Genomic DNA, 17,387 nt, shown 5'->3' on the forward strand with positions numbered 1-17,387 from the left:
GTGGGGAGGGGGAGGTGGGGGTGATGTGATGCAGATTTCCAGGGGAGACTAAACTGGGTGCGACACCGGCACCGAGTCCGTCAGTTCAGACAGACATGTGCAGAATCGACAGGAGGATACACAAGACATGAGGAATACATGGGCAAGGACAGGGAGAGGAGATAACAGGGGGATACAGACAGGTACAGGACAGGACAGGAGACACAGTGAGAGGAGATAACAGGAATAGAGCAGGTGATACAGTTAGACTACAGGACAGGAGAGAGAGAGGAGATAACAGGGGAATATAGACAGGTACAGGACAGGAGACACAGTGAGAGGAGATAACAGGAATAGAGCAGGTGATACAAACAGGCACAGGACAGGAGACAGTGAGAGGAGATAACAGGGGAATATAGACAGGTACAGGACAGGAGACACAGTGAGAGGAGATAACAGGAATAGAGCAGGTGATACAAACAGGCACAGGACAGGAGACAGTGAGAGGAGATAACAGGGGAATATAGACAGATACAGGACAGGACAGGAGACACAGTGAGAGGAGATAACAGGAATAGGACAGGTGAGACAGACAGTTACAGTACAGGACAGGAGACACAGTGAGAGGAGATAACAGTGAGCCCATCCATTTTCTAACCATCTCAGGGTTAGATTCAGGGTCGAAGAGGCGCTGAAGGCTGTCCCGACGAGCTACAAGCACAAGGCGGGTCACTCCCTGGGCAGGACGCCAGTCCATGGCAGGGCACACACAGACACACACACTCACACAAGGGACAGCTTTCACAGAAGCCAATTAACACACCAGTAAGGCTTCAGACTGGGGAGAACATACAAACTCCACGCAGACTGCACAGGGAGTCCAACAATAGTTATTCTTATATTGATGTTTCACAAGAATCCCTTGAAGTGCTGAGTAGCAGAAAAGTGGTTGAAGATTGAAATAAATACATCTGGGAAAAAACTGCAGGAACAGGAAAATCTCAATCAAAGAGGCACTGAGAAAAAATCACTTGTATATAATTAAATTTAAATAAACACAAACAGGTAGAATGCAATTTACACAGTATTTAAAGTTTAATTTTATTTCTGTTAACAACAAATAACACTGTACTGGGCTACTGAGTCATTACTGGGGTAGTATGGTACTGTACTGGGGTACAGAGTCAGTACTGGAGTACTGTACTGGGCTACTGAGTCAGTACTGGGGTACTACGGTACTGTACTGGGGTACAGAGTCAGTACTGGAGTACTGTACTGGGCTACTGAGTCAGTACTGGGGTACTACGGTACTGTACTGGAGTAGAGAGTCATTACTGGAGTACTGTACTGGGCTACTGAGTCAGTACTGGGGTACTATGGTACTGTACTGGGGTACTGGGGTATCAGTGAAGAGAGAAGTAGAACAATCTAACTCTGATATCAGAAGGCAGATATCAGGCTTTGCCTGGGTTTTATCTGGACAGTAATGTGCCTGACAAGCAGCTGGAAGAAAAGGTCTCAATCAATAACCCCCATATGTCTCATCTCAGCCTTCCAGGTACTGGAGAAGCCACAATGGGCTCTATCACGAACTGTTTGTGTTTTTAGGTTTCAGAAGCACCGGTTTCAACTGTGCTTAACCTCAAAAAGACGTCTGTTTTTTCATCAGATACTGTGACTGACACTTACCTGGTGTGACAAATTTAGCTGACTATCACCATGGCGACGCAAGTTCACCTAAACGTTTCGAGCAGCAGCCCCAGGGGCTCCACATGAAGACAAAACACTGAAGGGGAACATATAGACTCCACGCAGGCACAGGCCTCGAACATTAATCGAACCCAGGACTCCATAGCTGTGACACAGTAGTGCCGATCCCCACCTTAGATATAGGTCCTATACACTGTGTCAGTCCTCACATGATGGGATCACCTCCAAGAGAGGAACACAGCTTCTAAACTGCTACATTCATGTACAAGTGTGTTCCCACCCAGATATCTGAGAAGAGACTGAATGATCTGCACATGACACTACAGTGAACTAACTGCATGTACTGTACCACTCACTCTCCAGTTAACACCTACAGGAAATAAGAGACATGCAAGCACATGTACAGTAACTGACTTACCTGGTAACATAAAGGATCAGGTGTGAAAAATAGTAACATACAGTACAGGACAGGAGACACAGTGAGAGGAGATAACAGGGGAGTATAGACTGTTTTACAGTACAGAACAGGAGACACAGGGAGACAAGATAACAGGGGAATATAAACTGTTCTACAGTACAGGACAGGAGACACAGTGAGAGGAGATAACAGGGGAATATAGACTGTTTTACAGTACAGGACAGGAGACACAGTGAGAGGAGATAACAGGGAAATATAGACTGTTCTACAGTACAGGACAGGAGACACAGGGAGACGAGATAACAGGGGAATATAGACTGTTCTACAGTACAGGACAGGAGACACAGGGACAGGAGATAACAGGGGAATATAGACTTTTACAGTACAGGACAGGAGACACAGGGACAGGAGATAACAGGGGAATATAGACTTTTACAGTACAGGACAGGAGACACAGGGACAGGAGATAACAGGGGAATATAGACTTTTACAGTACAGGACAGGAGACACAGGGACAGGAGATAACAGGGGAATATAGACTTTTACAGTACAGGACAGGAGACACAGGGACAGGAGATAACAGGGGAATATAGACTTTTACAGTACAGGACAGGAGACACAGGGACAGGAGATAACAGGGGAATATAGACTTTTACAGTACAGGACAGGAGACACAGGGACAGGAGATAACAGGGGAATATAGACTTTTACAGTACAGGACAGGAGACACAGGGACAGGAGATAACAGGGGAATATAGACCGTTTTACAGTACAGGACAGGAGACACAGGGAGACGAGATAACAGGGGAATATAGACTTTTACAGTACAGGACAGGAGACACAGGGACAGGAGATAACAGGGGAATATAGACCGTTTTACAGTACAGGACAGGAGACACAGGGACAGGAGATAACAGGGGAATATAGACTTTTACAGTACAGGACAGGAGACACAGGGACAGGAGATAACAGGGGAATATAGACCGTTTTACAGTACAGGACAGGAGACACAGGGACAGGAGATAACAGGGGAATATAGACTTTTACAGTACAGGACAGGAGACACAGGGACAGGAGATAACAGGGGAATATAGACTTTTACAGTACAGGACAGCTGCTGTACTGGCTCACGTGCTCACGATCCCCGAGCGCCCTCGCTCTTATCTGCACGCCCCTCCCGCGCGCCGGCAGCGCTGTGTGTCTCGGCTCGCGCACAGGTACAGCGCCGAGTCGTTCCCCAGCAGCCCGGACAGCGTCAGGTTCACCGACCGGTCGCTCAGCCGGACCGAACCGATCCGGGACCCCAGGCTGGGGTCCTGCGACTTCTCGCTGGCTTGTTCTTTGTCATAGGAGTAGAACTCCAGCAGCGGTACCAGCTCGGCCCCGCCAGGAATCTGGCGGTACCAGAAGAAGTTATAGTTGGCCTGGTTCACGGTGCACGAGAAGCTCACGGAACCGCCGCTGGGCTCGGTAACGGCGGACGCTGGGAACTGAGAGACCAGGACGTTCGTCTGGGACCGACAGGCTGTAACATAAGCAGGGGGGGGGGGAGTTGGGGAGGACAGAGACACACCGGTGAGAGATTATCGGGGTACAGTGAGTAAGAACCGGGGGACAGACGGTGTAAAAGCTGGCGGGAAAGGGCAGAACCGACACGCGAGACGACTTTGGGTGAGGAGAGTTTTCCCTCCAGCCTGTTAATGAAGAGCCGTGCGCCTCTTCTTGTTCCTCCGAGTTTATGTCCGAGTGAAGCCTCTTTTTGTTAAAAAAAGAAAAGAAAACGCGCCCTTTCCCCTGTCGCGAGCGGCGCGGCTGTTCCTGCACGGACCCGCGCCTCTCTCGCGCCGCCGTGTGTCTCTGGCTGCGCAGTAGTACCACGCGCTGTCCGCGGGCCGCAGGTCCTTCACGGTCAGGCTCAGCTCGGCTCTGGTCCGGACGGACTCGATTCGGTCCCGCACGTCCTGCGGGGCGTCCTTCAGCTCGGTGTCGGAGGTCGAAGTGTAGGAGAAGGACAGCAGCTCCAGCCCCGTCGCTCTGCCCGTGTCGGGCCGGCGGTGTCGGTACCACATCAGGCTGTTGCTGTCGGACTCCGTGCTGCACTGGAGCTTCATGCTGTCGCCGGGTTTGAGCAGCTGCGGCCCGGTGGGCTTCTGGGTGGCGCTGACTTGCTGCTGGCCGCCGGCGACTGAGAGAGGACAGCGCGGAGAGACACTGAATAACCGTCGCGACCGCTCTGAGCCTCGGCAGACACCCCGAGACACACAGGCCGGCGCGAGGCGCGGTCGGGCTCGGCCCCTCCGGGGGATATCCGCCTCGTGGGATACTTACAGGGCAGCGCGAGCAGCGCCGCGACCGCGAGGAGCAGAGCGCGGGTCTGGTGCGAGCCCGTCGTGGCCATCCCGGGTGCGCGATCAGGTCTGCTGGGAACCTCTTGCTTCTCTCAGTCTGTCTCTCTCCGTGGGTGTAAATCTGCTGTATGTCCCCCTCCCTCTCCCCCCCGTCTCGCTGTCTCTCTCTCTCTCCCGCGTAACGGAAACTGCGCAGGTGCTGAACCCGCGCGCTCTGTTTCAGGTCGACCCACGCGCTCACTCACCCGGAGACACACAGAGAGAAACAGATGACCTGGTCCTGCTGTCGCCCACAGCCTGGCACTGCAGGAGCAGTACTCTCAGACCCGGGCACTGCCAGTCCATCTGGACCCAGAGCAGGGGCTTCAGTAGAGCCTGGCACTGCTGGAGCAGTACTCACAGACCTGGGCACTGCCAGTCCATCTGGACCCAGAGCAGGGGCTTCAGTAGAGCCTGGCACTGCTGGAGCAGTACTCTCAGACCTGGGCACTGCCAGTCCATCTGGACCCAGAGCAGGGGCTTCAGTAGAGCCTGGCACTGCTGGAGCAGTACTCTCAGACCTGGGCACTGCCAGTCCATCTGGACCCAGAGCAGGGGCTTCAGTAGAGCCTGGCACTGCTGGAGCAGTACTCTCAGACCTGGGCACTGCCAGTCCATCTGGACCCAGAGCAGGGGCTTCAGTAGAGCCTGGCACTGCTGGAGCAGTACTCTCAGACCTGGCCACTGCTGGTGCAGTACTGTCAGTACTGGGCATTTCCAGCCCATCTGGACTCAGAACACAGGCTGGAGCAGAGCCTGGCACTGCTGGTGCAGTACTGTCACACCTGGGCACTGCCAGTCCATCCGGACCCAGAACACAGGCTGCAGCAGAGCTTGGCACTGCTGTCCGAGCAGTGATGGCACTGTGGGGACTGAAGGAGACGGCACTCAGGGCTTTCTGCTTCCTTAGAAGCACTACAACATCAACCCGCCCCACCCCCATTAAAATCTGCCGACGAATATCTGAAAGTGTGATCCAACCCATTCCTCTATATAGTGGGGTTACAGGGCCCTACACAGACGACGCACACTAGCCGAGTATCGGAGCAGGGTGAGAGACAGCAAAGAGAAACAGACCCTGACGAAGTACAGCCTGCCTGTCCAGGATAAAAACAGAAAGCTGTCCGAATCTGAAGGACATTGAACTGGAGAGAGGCAGGGAGGGAGACAGGGGCAGGGAGAGAAGGCGAGAGGGGGCAGACAGAGAGAAACAAGCAAACGAGCCAGAGAAGAGAACACACAAAGACAGAGACCCGGTGACCCTGTGTCAACTGTAAAGAAGTGCAGCGTGTTACACTAATAATCTTGCAAAAGGTCTCTTGGGAATAAAATGGTTATAGCCCACCTGGCCGTACACCTGTGCGCAAGAGACAGAATTCAATTAACCGCATTTAACTACTTTTTATATACCTTATGTAAGAAGTGTCACCTGCATCGTAATGCATTTTTAACGTAACTATATACAGTAAATGAATAGTGCAAGAGTTTGAATAGGAGGCTGCAGTGCACAGTGCGAGTATATGACATAGAAAATTGAGTTCTTCTGTTGCACGTAACGCAGCCTGAAGCATAAATGCTCCCTTTCATTCTTATGAAGAGTGTAAGTTGCAGGGTCCACCGCAGACTGTGCGCGCTCGCAGCGTATAGTCTGTTATCTGTGTTACGCAGACGATCACACAGCTCGAGCGCGGTTAAGCGAGCCAGTACGTCATCGCCGTGTGGTTACAGCTGGCCCGCGCGCGGCACCTGCGCAGCGAGCTCGAGGCTCCGCATCCTGTTGTTCAACAAACCGCTTCCCGTCTCCAGCAAAAACACCGCGCCTCTTCGGTGGGGGCGAACACAAAAACAGCTCAAACAGAAAGCAACTTGCTAAAAGAAGCTTAAAAACATCTACTGACGCAGCTGTCGACACCTGACCCACATTGCGAGCGAGGAGACCTAACGGCTCGTGTATCTGAAAATAGAGCAGTACTTTGGTGACCTGAATACGCTAAAGATATTAACAAGTCAGAAGACGCTGGGACACTTCAACAGATCTGTCAGTTTAACAGTACAGCGCTACTGGTCCTGCTGCTACTACAACCACACTGCAATTACTACCATTACAGTTACTACCGCCACTACTGCTAGTCTTGCTACCACTAATACCGCTAAACGTCCTACTGCTACTACTACAATTGCGAGCACTAATACTACAATTACAACTACCAGTTACTACCAATCTACCAATAAATCTATGAATTGGCTGCATTACTCTGCTCTCCTCCCCACTGAGAGCTGATGTGAGGTGAGCATTCTGGCGCACTATGGCTCCAGTCGCATCATCCAGGTGGGGCTGCACATTGGTGGTGGTGGAGGGGAGACCCCATTACCTGTAAAGCGCTTTGAGTTGAGTGTCCAGAAAAGCGCTATACAAGTGTAAGCAATTATTATTATTATTATTATTATTATTATTACCACTACTACTATGACTACAATTGCTAGCACTAATACTACAATGACCCCTGAGTTCCACTGCTACAATGACCACCTCTAACACTACAGCTACAATACAGCCGCCGAAGCGTGGGAGCAGGTAGAACTGTGGTTGTTTGAGATGTGAAGACTTGGTCGAGCCCCCTTGGCTGAGGGCCAAGCTTCCGGCCCCTGGACGGGGAGGAGAGGGCCCCCTTGTGACCGAGGAGGGGGGAGACGCGACGCGGAACACGAGCGAGGGAGACGGGAGGGTGACGTGTGGTATACATGCAGACTGAGCGCTGAACGCGAGTTGCAGCAGCTGAGTTTAATTAGTCCGGCTGCCTTCATCCCTCCCGAGCTTCCGTTAAAAACTCCATTACCACTGATACTACAATTAGTACAGCTACTATAATTTCTCGTAATTTCGAGAAGAGTAGGGGTGTTACCCCGGTGTCCTGGGCAAATTTCCCCCTGGCCTTTACCCATCATGGCCTCCTAATAATCCCCCTCTCTGAAGTGGCTTCATCACCCTGCTCTCCTCCCCACTGAGAGCTGGTGTGTGTGAGCAGACTGGAGCATCATCCAGGTGGGGCTGGACGTTGTGTTTCTGTTCTTCTCTTTTCAATACTGTACCACTGTAATTACCGGCACTGATACTACCACCACTGCGTTCTGAATAGAAGAACTCGACAGCGGTCGATCTACATTTCATCTAAACTCGAGCAGCGCTGTTTGGGTTCAGCAATGATCCGGGATAATGAAGTGCTTAGCGGTCACCAGTGGCTCCGAGGTGAGGCTGGTTAAATGCTGCAAAGAGCATGAGTGCTGATTCATACTCTTTCAACAACAAACATATTTATCCCAAGGACAAACTTGTTACCCATTGGGAGAAGAAGTAAAAATATTAATATTTAACATGTCCGGTTCCACGAGGTAGGCACGGGATTCGCGGGAGTTCCGCGTCACTTCTGTTACCAGGGTAACCGTCCCGCTCGCTGACAAGGGACTTCGTCTCTCGCGGCACTTACCTGTCACCCCGAGAAGCTTATTGTCTATAAGCTTATTACATGTAAACAAATATTCCAGTAAAGTATATTAAGCAAAAATTGGATAGGAGCGCAATGTGATTCGGCTAAAAAAACAGTAAAAACGAGCAGGGCTCTTTCACCAGGAAGGGACTCGACCAGGTCTTACACTTTCAATCAGGTTTTGTTCCGGAATTGTCCTACATCTGCGGAAGCAAATTGTTATATTGTCTGTAGCTCAAGATTTAAATATTGTCCGTAGCTCAACATGAAGCGTGTGGACGGTTACAAACGAGAGGCCATTTGGTTTTCAGTTGCTAATTGAATCAAGGATCTCATCTAGCTGTTCCCTGAAAGAAACCAGGGTATCGGCCTCAACAATATGGCTGAGCAGCTTGGTCCACACTCCCACCACCCTTTGTGTAAAGACATGACTCATGTTCTCAGTTTTAAGTGCTCTTCCAAGTAGTGTTTTCAAACATAAGGGCCTTTTTACTGGGAGAGTCTAGTTTCTCCGCTCTCTTCTGATCTGAGGGATTTGAGATGCTGTAAACTCTTACACAATGAAATTTGCGATTTGCACTGAGATTAAAAACAACCCCAACCCCGTTTATATAAAAAATATGAAAATATGTGAAATGACATCCGCATACATTACTACCTAAAAACAGTGCTCCCAGCGGTGCAGCCTCTCCTTCCTCCAAAAAAGTGACCTGGCACAGCTCGAGCGCTCCCTCTAGCGGCGGCTCCGAAACCCTGCAGCCACGCGCGATTCCACGAGACGACAGCGCCGTGCGGTTCAATGAGAAATAAGTCGAAATCAGGGCCCGGGATCATTTCAGACCTTCACCGCCCCAGCATCTCCTTCCCGCCCCGTCTCTTCAACAGAGTGGGCAGGCCAGGAAGGAACAGCCGCAGTCCTGGACCTTCAATATGGTACCTTTCCACTTTTGGAAAGCTTCTGATCAAGTGCGCCGTAAAACACGAAATCTCAAGGTAAAGCACGGATCTGGATTTTGAAATGGTTAGTGGACAGGAGACAGGGGTGAATGCCCACTCTGGGGTGGCATCATTCGTTAAACAGCTGGATGAGGAGGCTTTTCTGTACACAAAGGGTGGTGGGGGTGTGGAACAAGCTGCCAAGCCATGTTGTTGTTGAAGCTGATACCTTGACATCTTTCAGGAAACAGCTGTGATAGATCCCTGGACTACCTGTATAGGCTGAATGGCTTCCTCTCATCTCTTCTGTTCTTAAAGATTTAAGGTAACGGGTTTTCAATTTGTTCAAAGAAGGAAATAATTATATACTATTCATTCCCTGCATTTACATTTTTCTCTGAATGTTTTTTTTTCAGTCGAACAAATTGTGTTTGTGGTTGTGAAATTATTATGAATGATAAGTACAATAAGATACTGGATTTATTTGGGGGTAATTTTCTGCACACTTGTGATCACAATAGAACAAACACATACTTTGTGTTCATCCAGGTGATTTCAAGTGGAGTCCTAGGAAATCTTCACAGTAAGAAAACGCAGGCTGAGTTAGGAGGAGAATGGCATCTCTCAATGACAGCACAGGACATGCACAGACACACACAAAACACTCACAGAACAGGACACACACAGACACACAAAACACTCACAGGACAGGACATACACAGACATATGGGACCTGCACGGAAACACAAACACATTGACAATAACCTAAACATACACAGGGTGTGCAAACACAGATAAGAAGGTTAACATGCACAGACACAAACACAGGACGCAGGAAGACGCACACACACAGGACACACACAGGCACGGACCAAGGACATCCAATGATACACACAAGCACAGAAAGAATTATGAGAAACAGATCTAAACACAGAGATTTCCAGAAGCCCATTAAATAAAAGAAAAACACATCAAACAGAGTCCAGCTGTGTATTCTGTATTTTTAAACACATTTTCTTTACTTTTGAAAGTCAAGCGCAAGAGGAAAAGCACAGGAACAGAACTCTCTGTAAAAAACCTTAAACTTATGAGGTACAAAGCCCCTGTTGTAGTTTTTGTGGCTGTTTCATGTCCCTGCTGTGAGCAGATACGCAGTCACTCAGAAATGCTTCTGCTTTAGAGCCAAATGTAGGAGTGAACGATGGCATCTGTCTATCACCTCTTGGGAGACCCTTTGTAAAACACCTGTCTCCTGACTCCCTCCGCCCCTCCCCGGCCTCTCACCTGCACGCGGGCGGTGACGGAGCTCTCGCGCACCTGGTGCGTCTTCATCCTCTGGCTCTCGGCGGAGAACTTGCCGTTCAGCACGCCCAGGAACGACACGTCGGCGTTGATAGAGCGGGCCACCGAGCTGCTCTGCTGCAGCCAGCTCTCGATGAGCTCCGAGTGCGTCTCCACGTTGCTGACCTTCTGCGGCACCACGAACACGTCGTCCGGGATGAGGTAGGCGCCGTCCTCGGTGGTCTGGCACAGGGCGTAGCTGACGTCCATCACCCGGCCCATGTCCAGGTTGCGCAGGTTGTCCCAGCCGCCGCCTGGCAGGACCTCCAGCACCGGCATGGCCAGAGTCTTCCTGCACTCCCGGATACCGCCGCTGGAATTCAAGGAAACCAGCATCCAGACGCTGACCAGGGCCAGTAAGATCAGCTGAAACGCGGGGCCGTCCAGAGCCATGAGCAAGACCCTGTGGCTTATCCTGATCCAGACAACACGAGCAGACAGCAGCAAGAAGGCAAGGTTTCACGAAGCAGACGCAATCTCTGCAGGGCTCAGAGAGGACAACACTTCTGCACTCGTATTGTCATCATCTATTAATAGTGAGGGAGAAATAAAAAACTATCATTTTAAGATCTAACATAAGAGCTGTGCGTGCATATCCGGTATCTTGCATCAGAGTTTCAGTTAAACTGCGTTCACTTTAGGTGTGCTGCTCAGGCTGGTGGCTAAGTGGAGGCAAGCTGGTTAGTACTTTCACACGATAAAACGGATTCAGATGTGTCTGTTGAGTCTGTAGCATGTGGTAACAAACCTGCCCACAGGATGGCAGCCCACAGTAAGAGACCGGAGGACCGGCTGCGCTCTGCGGCCTGTCTCGATCGCTGTCTGTGGGTGGCTCAGGAAGACGTGGCAGTGATGGGACAGACGTTTCCCCCAAGTATCTCCTGGGCACGATCAGAGGTACGACCGCCAGCTGCCCGAGTCCACAGGGACATTCGCGCGCCCGAGATAATAGCATGCGCCCGTGCAGGACCCAACAGTCTGTCTCCCTCTGCAGCGCTTCTCGCCACAGTCACTCTCACAGCAAGTTCTTCCATGTGCACTCATTCACACACATACACACGCACACACAAGTGCACACAAACATGCATGTGCACTGACGAGCACACAAACATACACAGGTACACACACGCATACAGTGCACTGACGAGCACACAGATGTACACACAAGGTGCAAACACATACTGTACATGTGCATTGCTAAGCACACACACACAAACACAGGTGCACACAAATACATGCTGTAATGGAAAGTTACTGAGAAAATGGTGTTTTATCCTTAAAAATGTTCTTTACGAGCAGAGCTGTGTTGCAGAAGCAGCTGGATTCTTAGAACAAAGTGTGATAGCACCCAGCTCGTCAAGGGCACGGGATGTTTTAATAATGTTTATCTCTGCTGCTTGAAAAAGGGAGTACGAGAAACTATTTGAATAACTACTCTTTTCTTTGCTTAAAGCAGAAACCCATAAGGAATGGAAAATTATTGCTTCGCCTGTCCTTGAAGTGTTGCATGAGCTTAAAAAAGATAGAAAACAAGGGGCTCTCCCTGCTTGCTTTTGAATCAGCCTTCACTTCCCTGCACAGACCAGTGATGTCTTTTTCCCATATTGCAATATGAATAAAGACCTTTCTGAGTGAATGAGAATACCTCTCCGGGCTCCCCTTTGATAAAATTCCACGACAATGTGCACTGACATGCACATGCACACTGAAATGAGGAACTAGTGAAGACACAGAAGGTAAAATAATGTTGATGTGTGACATATCCAGCAGTCAAATGCTGTTAGACTGCTGTAAGTAGAGTAACAGTACAGATGTGTGACTGTCACACTGGTCCTTGAAATGAGCAAGACTGCTTCCTGTCGTGCTGAGTGACGGATTTGGACACAGGTGCTGAAATCCAGGAGCGCTTCTACGCAGATGAAGGTGGCTTCAGCCTGACCAAGCAGAGAGCTGCAGTAGATGTGCAGGGACAGCGAGGAGGTGCACCCTCTGAGAATACTGTAGCCTGAGAGTCTGAGGGACACACAAAACAGGCCATGGGTTAAATTCCTGGACGTGTCACACACTCGCCTTGCTCAGCCTTAGTATGGATGGTGTGGACTGGAACAGTGTGCACATCCATCCTGCACTAGTACTGCACCAGTTCCCTTCTGCACACCCACGGTGCACGTTTGTGACCACCCTTATGCGCAGGTCACCCTCATCCAAACCACAGACGAACCATGTGAAGACAACGCAGCACAACAGTCCCAGGGCTGCTGGGAAGGACACCCTTCCCAGGCTGCCTTGCAAACAAAGACATGGGATATGATGTTGACGTGAACATTGTGGCCACATGCAGAAGAACAGCAAGATGGTTGACAGCTTACTGTCTGTTTGATCCGTGTGTTTACACTATATACATGTTGATTTGTGGTATTTGTGCATTACCTGCATTCGAAGAGATCCTTGGATTGATTTGCTTGAAAACACGACTCAAGTACAGTTAACTGTGTTTTGGAGCCTATGATTTTGTGTTTGACAAACCAATTAACGAATCAACCTTTTTCTTATTTTGTATGAATTATTAAAATGTATTGTGCACAGTTATTACTGTTCTGATACAATTCATTTCATTTACAATATAAACTAATATGACTGAATTCAGCACTTCCAGTTTGCGCTGGTTATAGACTTTTGCTGCCAGTTTAAATAGTTTTCTATTAAGAGTTTTGCACATAAGACGAGTGTTGTGGATAATGAGTAAAACTATTTTTATGTAAATGAAAATAGCTTGAATTTAGTTTTATTACCCAAACATGTTTACCAGAGAAAAAGCAAAGTACAGGTAAGGAGGGAAAGCTCAAATTGGGGTGATGCAATTAGTGGGTACCAGAGGGGTCTGCACTGGAACCGCTGGTCTTCTTAATTATATCAATGATGTAATTAGCGGAGAACCACAGGGGTCTGTACTGGGACCACTGCAGTTCTTAATTATATCAGTAATGTAATTAGTGGAGAACCATGGGGTCTGTACTGGGACCAGTGCTGTTTTTAATTATATCAGTAATGTAATTAGTGGAGAACCACAGGTGTCTGCACTGGGACCAGTGCTCTTTTTAATTTGTATCAATGATATGGATGCTGATATTGTTAGTAAACCAGTCAGGTTTGCAGGTGATACCAAATTAGTAGGATTAGCAAAAAACTGGAGAAGCAGCAAATGAATTCCAGTAAGTTTTAGATGGGACACACAGTTCAGTTCATAAATATTAAAGCCACACTGGTCAATACAGCTGCTGATTCTGCAGGAGAGATAAAGAACGCAAACAGGAAACCAAAGAGGAAGCAAGAAGAGTAGAAATAAAAAGTCTGTTGCAAGCAGTCTAGCCTGTGTTGAGCTGTCTCACACCCACAACCAGGGTGTCAGTAGCCCTGCTGAGACTAAGGTTTAGAAACTAAAATGAAAGATTTGAACATCCAAAACTTAATCCCCCATAATTTATCCTAGGACACACTGACTGGACACTCCAGTACATTAACACTGCACTGAGATAGAGGGGTTAATACAGTCCAGACACACTGACTGGACACTACAGGACATTAACACTGCACTGAGAGGGGTTAATACAGACCAGACACACTGACTGGACACTACAGTACATTAACACTGCACTGAGAGGGGTTAATACAGACCAGACACACTGACTGGACACTACAGTACATTAACACTGCACTGAGAGGGGTTAATACAGACCAGACACACTGACTGGACACTACAGTACATTAACACTGCACTGAGAGAGAGGGGTTAATACAGTCCAGACACACTGACTGGACACTACAGTACATTAACACTGCACTGAGAGAGAGGGGTTAATACAGTCCAGACACACTGACTGGACACTACAGGACATTAACACTGCACGAGAGAGTCATTGAGATAGGAAAGTATCGAGATGTGTGTGCATTCTTATACCTTGTAGTGCCCTAGTGCTCTCAAGTCTTACTGATATAAGAGTATGATATTTAATTGTTTATACATTATGAAAGGACATGATACAAGATGATAAGACAAGAAGAAAATGTCTACAGGAAATCTTTTATTCCCTGTGTAATTGGCATATTAAACACAGCCAAGTAACTGTTTCCTGTATTGAGCTAGTGGATTGTGTGTAATGAGAGTGTGATGTGTGTTTATGTGTTGTTGCATGTCTATGATTATTATTTGTTTATAATCTGTATTTATTTTGAGTGTTGTTTTTTGTAGTTTTGTATGGTCATGCCAAAATCTCAGCATTTTGTTTGTCTCAAACTGCTTCCCCACACCGTCTCAAAGATGTAAATTAAGAGTCCACATCAGATCAGTGGTCCCAGTACAGATCTCTGGGGTACTCCTCTAATTGCATTACACTAATTAGAGTATTCACCTCTTATCTGTTCCCTCTGTTATAGATTTAATAGCTAATTCTCTATCCAGACACATTTCCCTCAGTGCCTGCCACCTTACAACTTGAGAATTAATTGTTTTTGGGGAACTTTACAAAAGTGCTTCTGAAAATCTTAACACTCCATACCATATGCCCTATGTGTATCTATGTGTATCTGTTGCTGTTGTTGCTGTGAGACAGGAGCTACCTTTTCTAAATCATTGCTGAGTGTATTTCATCCAGGTCCCCTAGTTCAGTTCTAATGTTTCCATTACTTTACATGCAAGAGGAGTCGGGTGTCTTGGTCTACAAGCACCTGGTTCAGTTTTGTCTCCTGTCTGCTTTATGAGAAAGGAGTTACAGGAGCTATTCTCCAGTCTCTGGGTCCTGTCTCTGTGTTTAGGGACTGTTGGAAGACCACTGCTCTTCTCTCATTGCCTGGAGACAATGATGGTGAGATCCCACCGGACCCTGGGGAATTATTAACTCTGGGGGCTTCTGGGACTGAAACTCTTCCTTTTCGCCGCTGTACAGTATATCGGTCACGTGACTCTTCCGCCATCGCAGGGGACCTGGGTGACGTCACTCCCTGAAGAAAGAAGACGCAATATCTTGATAACGAAACGTGTTTCAACTTCAGAAATCGGCAGAACCGCGACTTTCAGCAGCACAACCCGGCACAGACAAGTGACGTTGTGTATGCTGGTTGACAAAAAAAGCTTCATGGAGCTCTGGGCTGCGTTAGGACGTAAACCAGAAATTCCGGGTGTTAGTCTCGAGGGAGGCCAGTCAGCTATCAGGCCGGATCGCCGCGAGTGGCAAAGTCACACCATGTCGCCCATTCCTGAGATACAATGGCGAACAGGGATGTAGACTGTATATAATATTCTAGATAGATCACAGTGAGTGTATATTCTAGCTGGACTGTAGACTGTATATTATATTCTAGATAGATCACAGTGAGTGTGTATTATATTCTAGATAGATCACAGTGAGTGTATATTCTAGCAGGACTGTAGACTGTATATAATATTCTAGATAGATCACAGTGAGTGTATATTCTAGCTGGACTGTAGACTGTATATTATATTCTAGATAGATCACAGTGAGTGTGTATTATATTCTAGATAGATCACAGTGAGTGTATATTCTAGCAGGACTGTAGACTGTATATAATATTCTAGATAGATCACAGTGAGTGTATATTCTAGCTGGACTGTAGACTGTATATTATATTCTAGATAGATCTCAGTGAGTGTATATTCTAGCTGGACTGTAGACTGTATATTATATTCTAGATAGTCCACAGTGAGTGTATATGCTAGCTGGACTGTAGACTATATAATATTCTAGATAGATCACAGTGAGTGTGTATTCTAGCTGGACTGTAGACTGTATATTATATTCTAGATAGATCTCAGTGAGTGTATATTCTAGCTGGACTGTAGACTGTATATTATATTCTAGATAGTCCACAGTGAGTGTATATGCTAGCTGGACTGTAGACTATATAATATTCTAGATAGATCACAGGGAGTGTATATTCTAGCTGGACTGTAGACTGTATATTATATTCTAGATAGTCCACAGTGAGTGTATATGCTAGCTGGACTGTAGACTGTATATTATATTCTAGATAGTCCACAGTGAGTGTATATGCTAGCTGGACTGTAAACTATATAATATTCTAGATAGATCACAGTGAGTGTATATTCTAGCTGGACTGTAGACTGTATATTATATTCTAGATAGTCCACAGTGAGTGTATATGCTAGCTGGACTGTAGACTGTATATAATATTCTAGATAGATCACAGTGAGTGTGTATTATATTCTAGATAGATCACAGTGAGTGTGTATTATATTCTAGATAGTCCACAGTGAGTGTGTATTCTAGCTGGACTGTAGGTCGCCTGTGTCACACCTCCAGATAGACTGTCCATCTCACCTCGTTCCGCAGGCCATCCGGAAACGGGAGTGCGGCGCCCTGCAGTCATGGCCAGAAGCTCTCCCGGCTCCAGCAGGCCGCCGGTACGGCCGTCATCCGCGCAAGCTCCGTAGCCGATCTGCTGATCCTGTCGTTGGGTCCCGGGATCACCGATGGCCAGAACGGACTCGCTGATCGCCCAACTTCATCCTCCTCCTCCTCAGGCCTGTCAAACATCGTGGAGGACATCGTCACTGGGCTGCTCTGGACAGTGGCCCCGGCGTGCACTCCGCCCGACGGCACCGGCCCTGCTGGAGAGCTGGACAGGCCGCCCAGCCTGCTCTGTGTGCTCAGTTACCTCAGACAGCGGCAGGACAGGCCCAGGAGGAGCGTCCCGGGGACACGCCTGTGGGTGAGTCCTGTCCAGAGCCGCAGCCCAGCCTGACTGCGTCCCTGACTCCACACTCGGGCAGGAGGGGACTTCCTACCTCCAGAGTCACGGGCAGGAGACTGGGGCCGGCGTACAGCTTTGATCGAGGCTCCTGGGATTGATTCGGCTCGTTTGATGTCAGCTGATAACGCGCCTGTCAGGCTCTCAAAGGCCCACGCTTGAGGGGTCAGGCCCAGCTGACCAGGTTTAGAGCACCAGTCTCCAGGCGGCCCCCCTCTCCACTCTTCTCAGATCTGTGAGGCGATTCCAGGGTGCGAGTGGCGGGGGGGGGGAGTTTTTGGGGCACCGTTTGTGCACATGCCACATGGAATGTGTGTTTACACTTTTCTGCACACTGTTAAAAGC

The 17,387-nt window shown here is 48.4% G+C and overlaps 1 long non-coding RNA gene and 1 gene segment (V, D, J or C); one reads left to right on the forward strand and one right to left on the reverse strand.

Moving 5' to 3' along the window:
• Window positions 1-25: 25 nt before the first annotated feature.
• On the forward strand, window positions 26-1,230 carry LOC148657001 (uncharacterized). The gene is made up of 2 exons (XR_015941053.1): window positions 26-294; window positions 511-1,230. It is a non-coding gene; the product is annotated as an uncharacterized LOC148657001 (long non-coding RNA).
• LOC148657002 (Ig kappa chain V region BS-5-like) lies at window positions 1,056-4,594 on the reverse strand. The segment is given in 2 exon segments: window positions 1,056-3,632; window positions 4,436-4,594. Coding segments are annotated over 2 exon segments (435 nt in total).
• Window positions 4,595-17,387: the final 12,793 nt, after the last annotated feature.

This window comes from Lepisosteus platostomus, chromosome 8, assembly GCF_059453375.1.
Source record: "Lepisosteus platostomus isolate fLepPlt1 chromosome 8, fLepPlt1.hap1, whole genome shotgun sequence".
NCBI classification, from domain to species: Eukaryota; Metazoa; Chordata; class Actinopteri; order Semionotiformes; family Lepisosteidae; genus Lepisosteus; species Lepisosteus platostomus.